General features: G+C 46.7%; 1 protein-coding gene across 14 annotated transcripts in view; it reads left to right on the top strand.

Annotated features, from left to right (window-relative positions):
* LRRFIP2 (LRR binding FLII interacting protein 2) overlaps positions 1–17,500 on the top strand; it is a 216,645-nt gene that overhangs the window by 91,863 nt on the left and 107,282 nt on the right. For 7 of the 14 annotated variants that reach the window (XM_075315055.1, XM_075315058.1, XM_075315061.1 and 4 more), the window contains exons 3-4: positions 11,083–11,169; positions 15,292–15,342. In XM_075315055.1, coding sequence (XP_075171170.1) covers positions 11,083–11,169; positions 15,292–15,342 — 138 coding nt within the window. The remainder of the gene's footprint in view (positions 1–11,082; positions 11,170–15,291; positions 15,343–17,500) is intronic. The other 7 variants (XM_075315063.1, XM_075315066.1, XM_075315068.1 and 4 more) reach the window with 2 other exon arrangements.

Below are 17,500 nucleotides of genomic sequence, written 5' to 3' on the forward strand. Positions count from 1 at the left end.
GCTTGTAACCATGCGAGCATGGTTACCAACGTATCCACACCACTCCCGTGCGAGCGGGGGCCGGGGAGCGGGGGCCGGGGGGTGGGGGAGGGAGTACCGTACTCACCTCCGTGACAGCCGTGTCAGTTCGGGAAATGCGTGGGGGGAGGGAGGGGGCGGGGCCAGAGCTAGCGTGCATTGCGTGAGGGGGGCGGGGCGTGGCGTGGCCGAATTGCCAATGCCTGCAGGGTGCCGGGGCGAGAGGCCAATCTGTGGGGGGGGCGGAGCCTGAGCGAGCGGCTGGCCAATCCGTGTGGGGGCGCAGCCTGGGCAAGCGGCCAATCCGTGTGGGGGGGCGGGGCCATGGCGAGCCCAGCGGCCAATCAGCTTTGTGTCACCGTAAGGACACAATTTCGGAGCATGACAGACAGACAGACACAGACAGACAGACAGAATAAGGCAATTATATATATAGATATATATATATATAATGTGTGTATATAATATAATATATGCTTGCAATCAACATACAGGGAAGCCCATTTTTATTTTTTTTGGTTATTTAAAAAAAAAAAAAAATACGTGGGCTCCTGCTGCATTTTCTATAGCCAGCTAAGGGTAATCCAAGCAGCTAGTGCCTGCCAAGGTAGTTACCTTCACTGGGAGTGGAAAATCCAGGGAAGCCCCCTTTTTTTTCTATAATATATATAATATATATAATATATATATATATATATATATATGTTTTTTGCCTAAAAGCTAAAAAAAAAATGTCGTGGGCTTCGCCATATTTTTGTATGTTAGCCAGGTACAGCAGGCAGGTATGGGCTGCACCCAACCCTCAGCTGCCTATTTGTACCCGGCTGGGAACCAAAAATATAGTGGAGCCCTTTTTTTAATTATTTCATGAATTTCATGAAATAATTAAAAAAACAAAAAACGACGTGGGCTTCGCCCAATTTTTGTGTCCGGCCAGGTACAACTAGGCAGCTGGGGATTGGAATCCGCAGCGCAGGGTGGCCCAAGTTTTCTGGCCCCCCCTGCTGTGAATTGAAGTTTGCAGCCACCCCAGAAAATGGCGATTTCATAGAAGCGCCGTCTTCTGGTACTGTATCCAACTCTTCCAGCGGCCCTGGTGCCGGGTGCCACGCTGGGTAATAAGGGGTTAATACCAGCTTTGTTTTACCAGCTGCTATTAAGCCCGAGATTCTTTATCAGGCCAAGTTTGACCCGACCATTAAGAATCTCCAATAAATGGTTAAAAAAAAGACACCACACAGTGAAATAATACTTTATTAAAAATAAATACACAGACACACTTACGGACTCCATCTTTATTACTCCCTCTTATCCCTCCATTACCCTGGTCTTCTGTCTTCTTCAACCCATGTAGCTCTGCTATATCAGACAGCATGGGGGAAAAAAACTCTGCTGCTCCCCATGCAGTCTAATCACCCAATGAGTGAGCAAAGGCTGCGGGTTGGTAAGCGGTGATGTCACCGCTGCCACCGTTGCCATAGTAACCTAACGAGCTGGTTTCTGTAGCAACGGTGATCTCCGATCACCTGATTGCCGGCACCGCTATCCACCGGTTTTTGCATTACAGTGTGTGGCAGCCATTGCCTGCATGTGGGCTGACTCTGTAAAGCGCGCCAACATGCAGGGAGGGGGAGCCGAGCATGTGCCTGAGCATCTCGCCGGTACCCTGCATATACCGAGAGTACTGAGAGCGAGCACAGCGTACCGGCGAGCATGCTGACACTACAGGAACTTGCATGACGTCATAGTCATGTGACCAGTCTGTAGCCAATGAGATACTACAACATTCACACGTGACTGGTCACATGCTATGACGTCACGGAAGGTCGGGCGGCACAGCGATAATCCTACTCGGAAACAGAGCCTGCAGGACGCGTCGTGGGACCTGTAAGTATAATGACAATGTTTATTGTTACCTATAGTCTTTATTTTACAGCCCCCCCGCCCCATCACATGACTGTAAAGTCCAAGATCGGTGATCGGACTCAAGAGCGTGTTATCCCGATCCCGATCTCTACAAAATGATCGAGCGAGTCTCCCCGATCCCAACCATCGGGGGGGATCGCTTATCACTAGTAATAACATATTAATCAGTGCCTTCCATTCTTCAAATTACTCACTGGGGTCAGAACTGAGAGCAACCAGTGGCACCCAGCTATACACATCTACTGTTCGAGAAGTGTGACCAGAAGTGGTCTCCATGACAGAATTGTGACCAAAAAGACATGCCTTGTACATAAACACAAAACATTGACTAAACAGTGTATGAAAACAAAGAAAAGTGCAGCAGGTGATCTGGACACATTAGCCAGACTATGAAACATTTGGCTGCAGCAGAAGGTTGTTTGTCCGCAAACAATGCGTGTCTGCAATCAAGATCTAAGCATGATGGGGGCTCCTTGCAAGCTTGGTGCTGCATTTCAGCAAATGGAGTTGGACAGGATTCATTGTTTCCTCAATGCTGAGAATTACGGGCAGATACTTGTCAATCATGCATTACCATCAGAAAGGCATCTGATTGGCTTCAAATGTTCTCTGCAGCAGGATGACACCAAACATACTGCAAGTGTCATTAAGAACTGTCGTCTGCATAAAGAAGGGCTATTAGTCCTGGAAGTGATGATATGGCTTCCACAGAGCTTTAATCTCATCATCATCTTGTTTGTCTGGGATTACGTGAAGACACAGAAGGTTTTACACTAGTCTACATCCACCGATGATCTGTGGTTAGTTCTCTAAGATGTTTGGAACAACCTCCCAGCCGAGGTCCTTCAAAAATGTGTGCATTGAGAAATTGATGATGTTTTGAAAGCAAAGTGCAGTCACACCAAATATTGATGTGGTTTAATTTCTCTTATGTTTCTTCAATTTTCATGTAAGTAATTGGTAAAAATATACTCTTAAAGGGAATCTGTAAACCATTTTTTTGCTATATAATCTGAGAGCCCCATGATGTAGTGGAAGAGAACCGGATTCCAGTGATGTTTTCCTATTTCAGTACAATCAGTGTTTTATCAGTAGGAAGTTATCAATATGGGTCAAGCTGGTCTCATGCCTCCAAGTCCTCCACCACTGATTAGCAGATTTCTGTGTACACTGTATAGAAATAGAAAGCTGCCAATTATTGTTGTGGGCTGGTTATACAGGTCTAACCATCTCGGTACTGCTAGATCTGCAACACAGAAAACTGGGATCCTAGCACTACTGCTGCAACCAGTAAACTGAGTGACACATTGCTGGAATCGGGCTCTCTGCCCATACATCATGCTGCTGTCAGACTACATAGCAAATGCCTGATGACAGGTTCCTTTTACTACATTAATTTTTTTCAATTATGCAGTGTTTTTTCCTCTGCCAAAAACTTTTGCACAGTACAGTATATTCATGAAGAATAACAATACAGCTGTTAGATGAGGTTAGCCGATGTCAGCATACATGATCTACTATTATGAAGATGTGGATGTAACGATATTCATGCATTTCCACCATGTTTCTTTATCAATGACTGCAGTGGAATGGTGGGTTGTATTTGCTTGGATTAGGTCAGTGGCATTTAGAAAATGCTTGTGAATGCTTAGAAGACGTCTTGTGAAGTACCATGCAGTTTTTCTATGTTTAGTTGTGATGATGCTGGCATAGAAAATGAGGTCTGTTCCCGTGTATTTGTTTTGTGTCGTGCAGCCATGGATACACCATGTTTTTCATATAAACAGGCCGTTTCTCTGTGCGCTGACTGATTCTGTATAGTAGGACCAGTGTACGAGTGATGAGCTTACACTTATATAGTAGAGTCATATAAAGAGCATCTATTATACCCGTCACCCCTCAGGCCTGTTTGTTTCACTGTATAGAAGCCCCTACAGAAACTGACAGAGCAAGTGCTCACATTCCAGGTATAAGGCCTAAGCCACACGGTGAGAAAAACAGTGCGAGTGGAGTGCGATAAAACATTGCATTCCACTCCGACCAATTCTAGCCTGTGTGTCAGCGCACATGATCGATTATTTTCTCAGCCGTAATCGGACTGAGAAAACAATCGCAGCATGCTGCGACTGTAATGCGAGACTCTTTCTCTCGCACCCATTCAAGTGTATGGGGCGAGAGAAAAATCGCACTGCACTCTCGCGGTACACCGGTATACTGCTAGTGCAGTGCGAGAATGGCAATAGCCGGCTACGCAGGAGAGAGGGAGAGAAATCCCTCCCCTCCCGAGTGCCGGCCCGCCCCCGCAGCTGAGGTCTGCTCGCACGAACGGACCTCAGTTGCAAGGACACACGCATGACACTCGACTCTGCTGTACTGCCAGCACGAGCCGAGTGTCATGCAAGTGGATCGCAGTAGTCCCCGTGTGGCCCCAGCCTAATACACACAGTATTGCTTGTAGTCAAGAAATGCCTACTTAGGAATTGGCTGATAAGACAGACACAGAGAAATACAGAAATAGTTGATACCCTAAAAACAATAATGATGTACGACAAACTGGATTCGGAGACACATAAGGAGAAGTCCACTAAAAGATTCTTCAAAAAGTGGAGAACATTTATTGAGCAAAGCTTCACACAGACGGAAATCACCCAGCTAATTAAAGCATTTGAACACACGTCTTGGTATTGTGTGGAAGACACTGCAGGGACACTAGGGACACTGAAGGCAGGGAGCATCCAAAGGACCAACTGAAGGGAACAAATATGTTAGTTTGTTAAAGGGGTTATCCGGCTTCTTTGACATTTTTTTTTATTACCCTATTGGGCTACATTGGGGCAGGTAAGTAGATAGAGAGCACTTACCTGCCCTGCTGTCAGCCCCTCTGCCCCGGCTCAGAGCGGTCATGTGACCGCTGCTGCAGCGATTTTGCTGCTTCCGGTCATTTCATGTCAACATGGGCAGGGCCATGTTGACATGCAAATGTGGAACAGCATGTCGCCTCCCTGCTGGGTGTCTACAGTGTGATGAGCCCCGCCCCCTTCCCTGCACCCTCTCACACATTCCCCCGCACCTCCAGTAACCTCCCCCTGCACTGCTGTGGGGTCTGTGACCTGGGGGCGGGGCCTGGCGGCAGCTGCCATGGTGTCAGCGCCAGCACCAGGCCCCTTGCTCAGGATCGCACATTCAAATGTACCGGCATCACAGATCACCGATGCCGGTACATTTGAAAGTCCTGATCAGAAGCAGCGCAGCGCTGCTTCTCATCACTGTCCCTCCGGCTGTCTGTGCTCTCTTCAGCACAGCGGTGACGTCAGAGCACAGACAGCGCGCGAACGTGCAGGAGCGGCGGGGACCGAGGACGGGTGAGTATGTACTCCACATGTGTTCCCGATGGGGATGGGGGGGTTGCAGAGCCATATGTGTGCGTGTGCAGAGCCATATGTGTGCGTGTGAGGTGCAGAGCCATATGTGTGCGTGTGCAGAGCCATGTGTGTGCGTGTACGGTGCAGAGCCATGTGTGTGCGTGTGCAGAGCCATATGTGTGCGTGTGCGGTGCAGAGCCATATGTGTGCGTGTGAGGTACAGAGCCATATGTGTGCGTGTGCGGTGCAGAACCATATGTGTGCGTGTGCGGTGCAGAGCCATATGTGTGCGTGTGCGGTACAGAGCCATATGTGTGCGTGTGCGGTGCAGAGCCATATGTGTGCGTGTGCGGTGCAGAACCATATGTGTGCGGTGCAGAGCCATATGTGTGCGTGTGCGGTACAGAGCCATATGTGTGCCGGTGCGGTGCAGAGCCATATGTGTGCCGGTGCGGTGCAGAGCCATATGTGTGCGGGTGCGGTGCAGAGCCATATGTGTGCGTGTGCGTGTGCAGAGCCATATGTGTGCGGTGCAGAGCCATATGTGTGCGTGTGCGGTACAGAGCCATATGTGTGCGTGTGCGGTGCAGAGCCATATGTCTGCGTGTGCGGTGCAGAACCATATGTCTGCGTGTGCGGTGCAGAGCCATATGTGTGCGGTACAGAGCCATATGTGTGCGTGTGCGGTGCAGAGCCATATGTGTGCGGTGCAGAGCCATATGTGTGCGGTGCAGAGCCATATGTGTGCGTGTGCGGTGCAGAGCCATATGTGTGCGGTGCAAAGCCATATGTGTGCGTGTGCGGTGCAGAGCCATATGTGTGCGTGTGTGGTACAGAGCCATATGTGTGCGGTGCAGAGCCATATGTGTGCGTGTGCGGTGCAGAACCATATGTGTGCGTGTGTGATACAGAGCCATATGTGTGCGGTGCAGAGCCATATGTGTGCGTGTGCAGAGCCATATGTGTGCGGTGCAGAGCCATATGTGTGCGTGTGCGGTGCAGAGCCCGATGTGGGGCTGTTATTTGCAATGCTGTAGTGATACCAGGTCAGGTGCTGGGGCAGAATATACTGACAGGGAATGTGTGTGCAGGGGGCGGGCAGAGGGTGAGGCCGGGCAGAGGGTGGGGTTGGACAGTGAGACCGGGCGGTGCCAGCTGTGACTGAGGTTTTGCACAGGAAGTGGTCATGTTTGCTGGATCTGAATGTAAACAAGAAGCTGCCGAGAATAAAGGGATAATTCAAGAGGAATAAAAGTTAGAAAACAAAAAATAACAATGTAGGTGTGATTTATATGACAATACAGCACAGATAAACTCAAAAATTTTTGTTAAGCTAATGTCGGACAACTCCTTTAAGTTAAAGTAAATTATTGTTAAGATAATTCTATGGAGATGAAATTGTTGTGACAATGAAAAAGAAAATGATGTAACAGAAGCATTGTACGATCCGGAGAAATTTTATGGAATGTAACATTATGTTCTCTTGTTGATGATATGTGCTTGCTGACATCAAATAAAATATGTTTAAAAAAAAATAAAGAGCATCTATCAGCATCATGCTACTCTGTCTGCAGAATACAAGCTGCCACTGTGCCCATCATTATTACTGTATGGCATAGAACAATATTACTAGATACTAACCCCCTTCTCTTTGTGAAAAGCCAGGGATCTACAGAAAGCTAAGGCTATGTGCGCAGGCTGCGTTTTTGCGCGTTTTTCAGATGCGTTTTTGGTCTTAAAACTGCATGAATCTCGTTCCCCAGCAAAGTCTTGAGTTCTCATTTTTGCTGTCCGCACAGTGCAGTTTTGTTTTAGGTACGTTTTTGTGGTGACCACAAAGATGCAACATGTCAATTGTGTCTTCGTTTTTGCCAGCGTTTTTCACCCATGCAATGCATTGGAACAAACGCAGCAATAACAAGGCAAAAAAACGCACAAAAACGCTGCATCTTTGTGGTCACAAAAAAAGGCAATGTGCACACATAGCCTAAGGGATCTGCACGTATCAAATCATTACAAATAGATGAGCTCCGCTCATACTGTACTATATAAAGCAAGGGTGGGGAACCTTTTTTCAGCCGGGGGCCATTGGAAATTTCTACCAACCTTCGGGGGCCGCACAAAATTATCAATGTGAAAATTACCCGGCTATATTTGGTCAAACAATTAACTCACCCCTACTGTGGCGGCCGGAGCGGCTTCTCTTTGGTGCGGCTGTGATGTTGGATGATACTAATCATGTTTCTTCTCACAACTGCTTTTCTGTCTCTGTCTGAAGCGCAGTCAACTGTTTGTGATAATAATATTTGCTAAATCATATACATCACATAGGAGACGCTGGAGGCACACACAACACATAGGAGACGCTGGAGGCACACACAACACATAGGAGACACTGGAGGCACGCACAACACATAGGAGACACTGGAGGCACACACAACACATAGGAGGCACTGGAGACACACACAACACATAGGAGACACTGGGACCGCTCTATATACATTACAGGAGTCACTGAAGGCACATACATCACTGGAGGGGCTGGGGGCATATACATCACATTGAAAACGCTGGGACTGACATATACACAACAGAAAGGAAACGCTGGGACTGACGTATACACCACAGAAAGGAAACGCTGGGACTGCTGTATATACACAACACAGGAGACACTGGAGGCACATACATCACATGAGGAGCTATATATGCTCCAAGCCCCTCCTGTGATGTAAATGCCCACAGCCCCTCCTGTGTTGTGTATGTCCCCAGTGTCTCCTGTGATGTATATGCCCCCAGCATCTCCAATGTGATGTATGTCACAGGAGACGCTGAAGGCAAACAACACAAGAGGGGCTGGGGGGCATACACAACGCAAGAGGGGCTAGGGGGCATACACAACGCAAGAGGGGCTGGGGGGCATACACAACGTAAGAGGGGCTGGGGGGCATACACAACGCAAGAGATACTGGGGGGCATACACAACGCAAGAGGTGCTGGGGGGCATACACAACGCAAGAGGGGCTGGGGGGCATACACCACGCAAGAGGGGCTGGGGGGCATACACAACACGAGGGGCTGGGGGGCATACAGAACGCAAGAGGGGCTGGGGGGCATACACAACGCAAGAGGGGCTGGGGGGCATACACAACGTAAGAGGGGCTGGGGGGCATACACAACGCAAGAGATACTGGGGGGCATACACAACGCAAGAGGTGCTGGGGGGCATACAGAACGCAAGAGGGGCTGGGGGACATACACATCACAAGAGGAGCTGGGGGCAAAGCCATCACTGAGGGGGGCACAGACATCACTGGGGGAACACAACACTGGGGGTGATGCACAGCATTGGGAGGGCACACAGCACTGCCCCCCAGTAATGTCAAAGCTCTGCACACAGCACCTGTAGAGCCCTGACATTACCGGGGAGCCACAAACCTGAGGTGATAGACAGCATGGGGTGAGGGACACAGCACTGATCGTTGCACACAACTCTGGAGGGAGGGTACACAAAGTACTGGACGGGGAGCAGAGTGCAGGCGCGCACACACAGCGCCGGAGACAGTGCAGGCCGGAGGGCAGAGGGGCGGGCAGATCACTCTGGAGTTGAAAGGTGCGGTCACACCACACGACAGGACATAGGGGCGGGCACATCGCGCCGAGGGCAGAGGGGGCAGATCGCTCCGGAGGGCAGAGAGGCGGGCACACCACACGAGGGGAAAGAGGGGCGGGCAGATCGCTCCGGAGGGCAGAGGGGCGGGCACACACAGCACGAGGGGAAAGAGGGGCTGGCACATCGTTCCGGAGGGCAGAGGGGCGGGCACACACAGCACGAGGGGAAAGAGGGGCTGGTACATCGTTCCGGAGGGCAGAGGGGCGGGCACACACAGCACGAGGGGAAAGAGGGGCGGGCACATCGTTCCGGAGGGCAGAGGGGCGGGCACACACACAGCATGAGGGGACAGAGGGGCGGGCACACACCGCTGATTACGCTACTGGACAGCGGGAGAGCCCATTGGTTCTCCCAAACAGTGCATGTGGTCATTTAAAGGGCTGGCGGCCCCAGCACTACAGCCCCCGGGAAGGTGCCCGGGGGCCGCATAAAAGGTCATGGCGGGCCGCATGCGGCCCGCGGGCCGGAGGTTCCCCACCCCTGATATAAAGAGAAGAGCTGCACACCAGTAACAGTGCAAGGGGGATAAATGTAAAGCAGAAACTGCTGTGTGAATACTGACATGAACAATACAATAGCTACATGTAAAAATGAAAACATGCCAATGGAATCTGCATTACTGCCATGAACTTTTAAGAATAAGGAGAAATTTAGGTATTGAATTGATCAATGCAACAGAGCCCCAACACCTCATCACGGTATTCTCTTACATTGGGGTCCCTAGGTAATGTGTGTCCTCTCTTGCAGTTAAAAAACTCACCGTGTATGGGAAGCTGAGACCCAGGCTATATATGTATAATGTGGACTGGCAATAGGTGTGGGTGGGGCCGGGTTCACAAACAAAAGACTACAAACCAATTAAGAAATAACGTTTGGAACACCATTCTTAGTCTGAACTGGGTGCAAAAACCTAAAAAACCCTTCACTATATGAAGAGAAGGGCTGCACACCAGCGACTGTGCAAGGGGAATACATGTAATAGCAGAAACTGCTGTGTGAATACTGACATGAAAAATACAATAGCTATATGTGAGAATATGACAATGGAATCTGCATAACTGCTATGAACTTTAAGAATAAAGAGAAATTTAGCTACTGAATTGATCAATAGAGGCAAGAGAGGACACACATTAGCTAGGGACCCTAATGTAAGAGAATACCGTGACGAGGTGTTGGGGCTCTGTTGCATTGATCAATTCAATAGCTAAATTTCTCTTTATTTTTAAAGTTCATAGCAGTTATGTAGATTCCATTGTCATATTCTCACATATAGCTATTGTATTTTTCTTGTCAGTATTCACACAGCAGTGTCTGCTTTACATTTATTCCCCGGGCACTGTCGCTGGTGTGCAGCTCTTCTGTTTATATAGTGAAGTTATTTTAGGGTTTTTGCACCCAGTTCAGACTTCACATGGTGCTCCAAACATTATTTCTTAATCAGCTCATACTGAAGTCTGTCACTGAACAATTGTGTCATGTCCTGATGATAGATGACTTTCCATCTGTAGCCTCCATATAACAGCTTGTATTAGCTTTAATGGGGCTTTCCAGCCAAATTGTTCCTAAAAAGGCTGACACAAGTTTATAATAATGAAAGACATGATGCTCACCCTCACCGATCGCCCTCAGGTCCGGTTCTGCCACTTACTTGGGTCTGTGCTGTCTGGCCCCATCTACAACACACCACACCACTGAGACTTGGCCTGGTCCACAGGGGGCTGGTGAATTCTGCGGTGGCCCCTGTGCACTGACCACCCTACACATGCAGTAGTTGGCACTATACACTTATCTTGATAAATACATATAAAGGGAGCATCTCTGCAGGTATGTCACAAACTACCCAGTTTATTATTATTATAGAAGCAAATTTGTGATTGAGGTGATGAAATAAGTCCCAATGAATGGATTCTTGTACACTAGTGTTTATGAACACATTAGGGGGAAAGAAAAAACACCAGGGGGTACAATAACAAGTGTGTGACAGCAATATCTAAATACAATCAGTTGAATACCCTTGAATTTGTGAGCTAGTAAAAAAAATATATATTTTTATATATAATTATTTATCTTTAATTTGATCTTAACTCTTTCTTTTGGTTCTGTCAGGCAGAAGCAAGGCTGGCAGCAAAGAGAGCAGCACGCGCAGAAGCGAGGGATATCCGAATGCGTGAGCTGGAGCGACAGCAGAAAGAGGTGAGTCTGCGCTGGCTTTTCCGAGAAGCTGCCAAACCCAGACTGTTCATCAGCTACTAGTGATAAGTGAATACATTCAAGTGGAATTGAACACTATCATAATTTTACAAAAATCTGCATTTGTTAAAATACAGAACTATTGTTAATTCAATTGCTCACATCTCTGGCTCGTCACTAGCAACAGCCATTATTGCATGTTCTGATCCCCACCACAAGCACTGAAATCCCCGTGCCTCTCACACTAAGCCTGGACAGTTTTGCGCATGCATGGAAGGTCATGGCATGTCATGAGATCGTGACTTTTGCATGGATGTGCAAAACCCTCTCCTATGCCTCATCAGAGCTGGAAGTCCCAGAAAAGTGTGAGGGAGCCGGGGATTTCAGGGTGAGCAGCGGGGATCAGAAGATGTGACCGAGGGTGTGCGACATTGAGGAGAGGATCACTGGAGACGTGACCTAGAGTTTAATAATATGGACAATTACTTTCCTGTCAATCAGATTTCCAGGAGATCTGCTTGAACAGTTGAATTTTCCCTGATCCACTCACCTATCGGCTAATGAATTGTGAGTCGTCATTCCAGAGCACACGTTTCCACAGTATGGCGGTAGTGTGCATTACACCACTCAGGCCGGCGCTTGCTATAGTGCATGGTGATCCTAGGTGTACAACGAATCCCCTTTTATGAAGCTCCTGGTGCACACTTCTTGTAGCTGAGGATATCCAATGTTTCCATGGTTGTTGCCTTATCATGCGCGGGCTCAGCTGTGAGATTGCCTGGTCAATGTGGCTGAAACCTGTACTGTATGGGAGTCCACAATCCCATTTCTCCCAGGCAATAATGCTAAACATTAAGCCATTATGCTTCGCTTTGTGGCCATTATGTCCTTAAGTGCTTAAACCTTCTTTCCGTTACGTCAGGAAATGTAGCAACTTATGTCATTAATATTCATAAGTCACTTAAAGTGAAATCTGCCTCTTCGCTTCTGGCTGTAATGGACCATTGACTTTAGGTTTAGTGCCACTTGTTCTTACAGTATATGTTTCTATTGGTATCACATTGGGTGACGAAACTTTTATTTTTTTTTATTTCATCATATTTCTTTTGTGGTTTGTCGGGGAAGTTTCCATCCAGCATAGAACATTTCTGTGACTGTAAAATGATACTTGGTCTTTCCAACATGAAGAAAGCGTTACACAGGGTAAATGGGCCATCGAATAGCTTCATACAGTCTTGATGGAAGAGATACTGTCTTTAGTCACTGGATTTGTGAATGTATGTACCAACAGATCTCCTAAGTCAGGACTGTAAAAGTCATCTCTGTACATAAGCCCCGTCCGTCTGAACCCATTGTCTGCAGTGACATTACTGCCTCGCATCTTGTTGAGCTGGAATATTATCCTCTCATTAATGAATACAAATCTAGTATATTGTCAAATGTCGGGTTACACTTTGGGGCACACATTGTCTGTCATCATAATGTAGTTGCAGATTTTTTTTGAGTGCCTATGTCCAATGTTTAGAGCTAGGTGCTAAGCCTGCTGACTCCTAGGCCGGTTTCCTTTCACCAATTATCACAATCATTTGTTTGATTGGTAATGGTAATAGGTTTGTATTAATAATGGAGAAGAACAATAAAACCATTATTTGTCATTTATCATGAATTGTCATGGTGTAAAAATAAATGCTATTACCGCATACCGAGGACTCTCTTTCAATCATAGTTTTACTTTCAGTATATTTCCATGTCCCACAATCACTACTTCTTCCATCCATGTCTAGTCTTGTTGTGAAGTTTGCTCCATAGTTTCCTAACACATCCTCAGCCTCTTCACAAGCTCCCCATATTGCCCCCCCCCCAATCATATAATGACCACCCATACGCCTATAAACAACAATTATTTATATGCCTCATCCTACCGCGCGACCATGGCATGGGGAGAAGGAGTGGATACAGCCGACTGACAGTAAAGGTGTGTGCCCACAATCAGTATTTGCAGCGGTTTGGATGCAGCCTACCTCAGCTGTGTCCAAAACGCTGCAGTGTACAGTACAAGCACAGTGGAGGGATTTCTAGAAATCCCGTGCCCACTGTGCTTTTTGTTTTTTTCAGCAGCAAACACTGACCTGCGGAGCATACTTCCAGACTGCAGCATGTCAATTGTTTGCTGCGGAATCGCAGGAGTCCTTTGTAGGGAGAACACAAGCGAGAGACCGCAGTGCACTGAACCCTGATCGTGGGCACAGTTAGCTGCAGTCTCCTGCTTTCTGGTGCGGAGGAGACGCGCGGCCTCACAGGTCAGGACCCGCTGTGTTCTGAACGCAGCGAGTCCTGATCGTGGGCACATACCCCAAGAAGCTGGGCTGTGCTCTCCTGCAGATCCTGCCTTGCCTCTCAATGGTAATTTTAGGAGAGGAGACACACAGACTGGGAGAATGCTAGGTTAGGCTATGTGAAAATTTGCTGCACATACCAGAGTGTTGGCAGGAAAACCCTGCGTTTTTTTTGCATGCCTTTTTTTTCATATTCATTTCAGTAGGTGAAAAACTCTGCTAAAACTCTGAAAGAATTGACATGCTAATTTGATAAAGAAAAAATACCCAACGTGTTCAAGAACTTCCCAAAATCTTATTCACTTTGTGGATATTGTATTTTTGTTGCAAAATTGCAACGTTTGAACATACCCTTAGTATAATAGCTTACATTAAAAAAGCAACAACCCAGAAAACACAAAATCTGTTGTCTTCTAATTATCATTTAGTTATGTAATGTTTTATTAAGTTTTATACATTTGATAGTGACGTGAAATTTCCAGTGCAGAGCGAGCTGGCATTCTATGTGCAGTGATTCAGGCAGTGGCCCAAACTGCTTCAGATGCGGAAATATTATGGAGTCACATCCTTCCTCCGGAACGTAGCAGTGCTGCCAAATATTTATAGGCTCATGTTCCCCAATTTCGAGTGACTCTGGGCATAAATTTATACATCTCAAATTTTGCCATATACTATAGCATTAAAAAAAAAAAATCATGAGCGAGAGGTTACAGTTAGTTGTGATCCAAACAAACCTCTAAGAAGTCTGCATCCTGTTGCGCAAGGGTCTATATTCTCATCATTGTCTGACAAATAAAAAAAAAAAGTTAGGGCTGGTGTTGAACATGAGTATTGTAAAAAAAATTCCACCCTTGTCAGATCAAGTGCTAGCATTCTACAATGATTATCCAAAAGAAGGCAAAACCGCCCTATGAGGGTGCAAATTGCTTCCTGACATCATATGTAGTAATCTGTGTAGCAACATCCCATCTCCAGGAATGAAGTGCACATCACTTGTGCTATTACAGATATACAGGCCTGTTTTAACCCATTTTATAGGGATGCTTTTAAATTGGCAGCACTGCAAAACCTGAGGATATAGTTTCCTAGACAGTAATTTCAGGGGAATTTTTATGATCCTACACTACCGGAAATATAATATGGCTGAAAACCAGCTGAAGACACACTCATTCTATCCCCCCAATGGGCTCCTGCCCTAGCCCATACCTAGATACAAACTAGCAAGCACATGTTTAGTATAATCAAAACATTTTTATTGTTAAATTCTATAGCTATACAGTATGTGTGTACTTTAGGAAATATACTTATGCAAATGGCCTGCTGTAGAAAGGCTTACTTTTTTTACCTTTTATGCTATAGTCTGCAAAGTAATGTCCCAATTTTCAAAAATATAATTTAATTCTTTATTCCTTTAACACTTCATGACTGATATATAGCATATTTTCCAGACTACAAGACTCACCGGACCATAAGACGCACCTAGGTTTTAGAGGAGGAAAATAGAAAAAAAATGTTCAACTAAAAAATGTGGTCATGACACACTGTTATAGGGGGATCTTCTGCCTCTTTTATAAGGCTAATGTCCCCTGATTCTGTACTAATGTCCCCATCCTGGTGTATACATTCCCATCCTAGTATATATCCTTCTTCCTGATAATTATGTGGCCCCCTTGTGCTATTGATTTATAACCTTTGCTGAGATGACACTGATTGTAATACACATTTAAGTACTTAATTTTTGCAGCGTTGTGTTTTAATATCACATTATTCAGTCTGACTTTTTTTCTAGCTCAGCAATCGATATCATGGTAGAAAATGGGGACAGATTCAGAAATGGATGGTAGGATGATGGTACCGGTCTGGCATGTTTCTTCATTGTGACCCATAACTGATTGGATTGTAGTGAATTACTAACAAATTGTCCCTTAGTGTTTTGTATTCTGTGTAGCTTTTCACTTTATAAAAATCCCAGTGTCAGGTGCAGCTAATCAGATGAGTGATTTTGCTTATTTGACATATGATTGGCTAATAAGCAGCGCCTGACAAGTGTTGGCGCCTCCTCTCTGCCAGGAAATGCCAACACTGGTCTCGTATGAGCACCAGCAATTTCCAACATAGAAGTCCTACTGTAGCAATGAGCCTGTGTGCCTGATTTAATCATTGAGTATTATGCGATATTTATTCTGTTAACGGGGAAATTAAAAGCTACACTTTATTCCTGAATGGTGGGAGGTAGAATAAGAGTCTAATGTTAAAAATATATCAGTGACGCCATGATGCCTTCTTCTTACCTGATCCTTTTGATTTCCAACCTCCGTTCCCAGTAGAAAGCTAATGTGAAATAAGTCTGTGATAAAGGGGCAAGACACCGCTGTGTGTAGCTGGGAGGCAGCTTGCTCCAGCAGACCCTGTGCTCCACTGTTCAGTCCACACCATGTACCTCCCATTGTGACAGACGCAAGCTCTCCTCATATTAAAGGACGGCCATACTTCTAAAGAGCCATTATGTAATATATGCCCCCCCACCCCAGTAAATGCAGGAAAAGGGGTTGACTCCGAAGACAGTCCCTTTATGTTAGGGCTCATGAAGTGCTGGAGTTATAGGCTCTCTGGAGATTTAAAAGCTAGTTACACAAGAATTCTGGCATAATTTGCCCCAAAAGGCTGTCTTACAACCAGCTCCATATTTCTTATGCATTTTAAACACTTACCGCTTATTAATTGGCAAGGCCGTGACCTCGCTAATGTGTGTGGCTTGTCAGAAAGGGGGTATCCCACACTGCGCACAAAAATGCGGAAAATTAAAAGTGGTGCTAGCTTATCTAACAGCATGAACCACTGTGATAAGTTGGAACTCACTGGGATCTGGTAAATGGACTGGTTGTGCTATGCCTGTCTGTAGTAGCCATTTTTAGAGCTGCCATGTGACCAAAGACACCCATGTTCTACCTGGCAGAGTGCTCTTCTCTGCCTTGGTTTGGGTTCTAATGATCAGTAAGTTATCCCCTATTCTCTGGGTAGGAGATACCGTCTGTAAACCCTTAATGGATAAAATAGATTGCTGGCATATTAAGTATGCACCAGTGCTCCCTCTTAGGCTAGTTTCACACTTGCGTTGAGCGGCATTCGTTGCATTGCGTTGTGTGACGGATGCAACAGATGCGTTGCATATAATGCACAATGGATGCAACGGATCGTATAAAACAACGGAAAGCTTTTTTTTTTTTTTTTTTTTACAGTTTTACCAGCAGCAGACTATTGTGAACGATCAGCTGATCACCCGGCGGCCGGGCGCTCAGCTGATCACTCACATGCCGGTGGCCGGGCGCTCAGCTGGGAGCTCTCACATGCCGGTGGCCGGGCGCTCAGCTGGGAGCTCTCACATGCCGGTGGCCGGGCGCTCAGCTGGGAGCTCTCACATGTTGGCGGCCGGGCGCTCAGCTGAGAGCTCTCACATGCCGGCGGCCGGGCGCTCAGTTGATCACTCACATGCCGGCGGCCGGGCGCTCAGCTGAGCGCTCTCACATGCCGGTGGCCGGGCGCTCAGCTGAGAGCTCTCACTGTCGGTGGCCGGGCGCTCAGCTGAGAGCTCTCACATGCCGGTGGCCGCTCAGCTGAGCGCTCCCAGAACGAGGCTCTCATAGACATGCACTGATTTATGATTTATGATCTCTGGCATGCTCTATGAAACACTGGAGCATGCTGGCAAGCCACAAATTGTCAAGAGAGACCAGATTGGTGGTGATAGAAGGTGAAACCACCAGAAGGTGAGTATATGACAGGGGTCACAGGACTTAGATTTAAAGCACCACTCCAGCGGTAAAATAAAAAAACCATAACACTGGAGTGGTGCTTCATGTTCCCTATTGTCTTGTCTCTACTGCTTCTCCACAGACTTGTGACCCCATGATTACAGACCCAGTGGTCTGAGCCTTCAATCATATTCTCTTCTATCTGTCCTCTATATCTTGCAAACCTATTAAATGAACAGTACTGTG

Source organism: Anomaloglossus baeobatrachus, chromosome 6 (genome assembly GCF_048569485.1).
Source record: "Anomaloglossus baeobatrachus isolate aAnoBae1 chromosome 6, aAnoBae1.hap1, whole genome shotgun sequence".
Lineage (NCBI taxonomy): Eukaryota > Metazoa > Chordata > Amphibia > Anura > Aromobatidae > Anomaloglossus > Anomaloglossus baeobatrachus.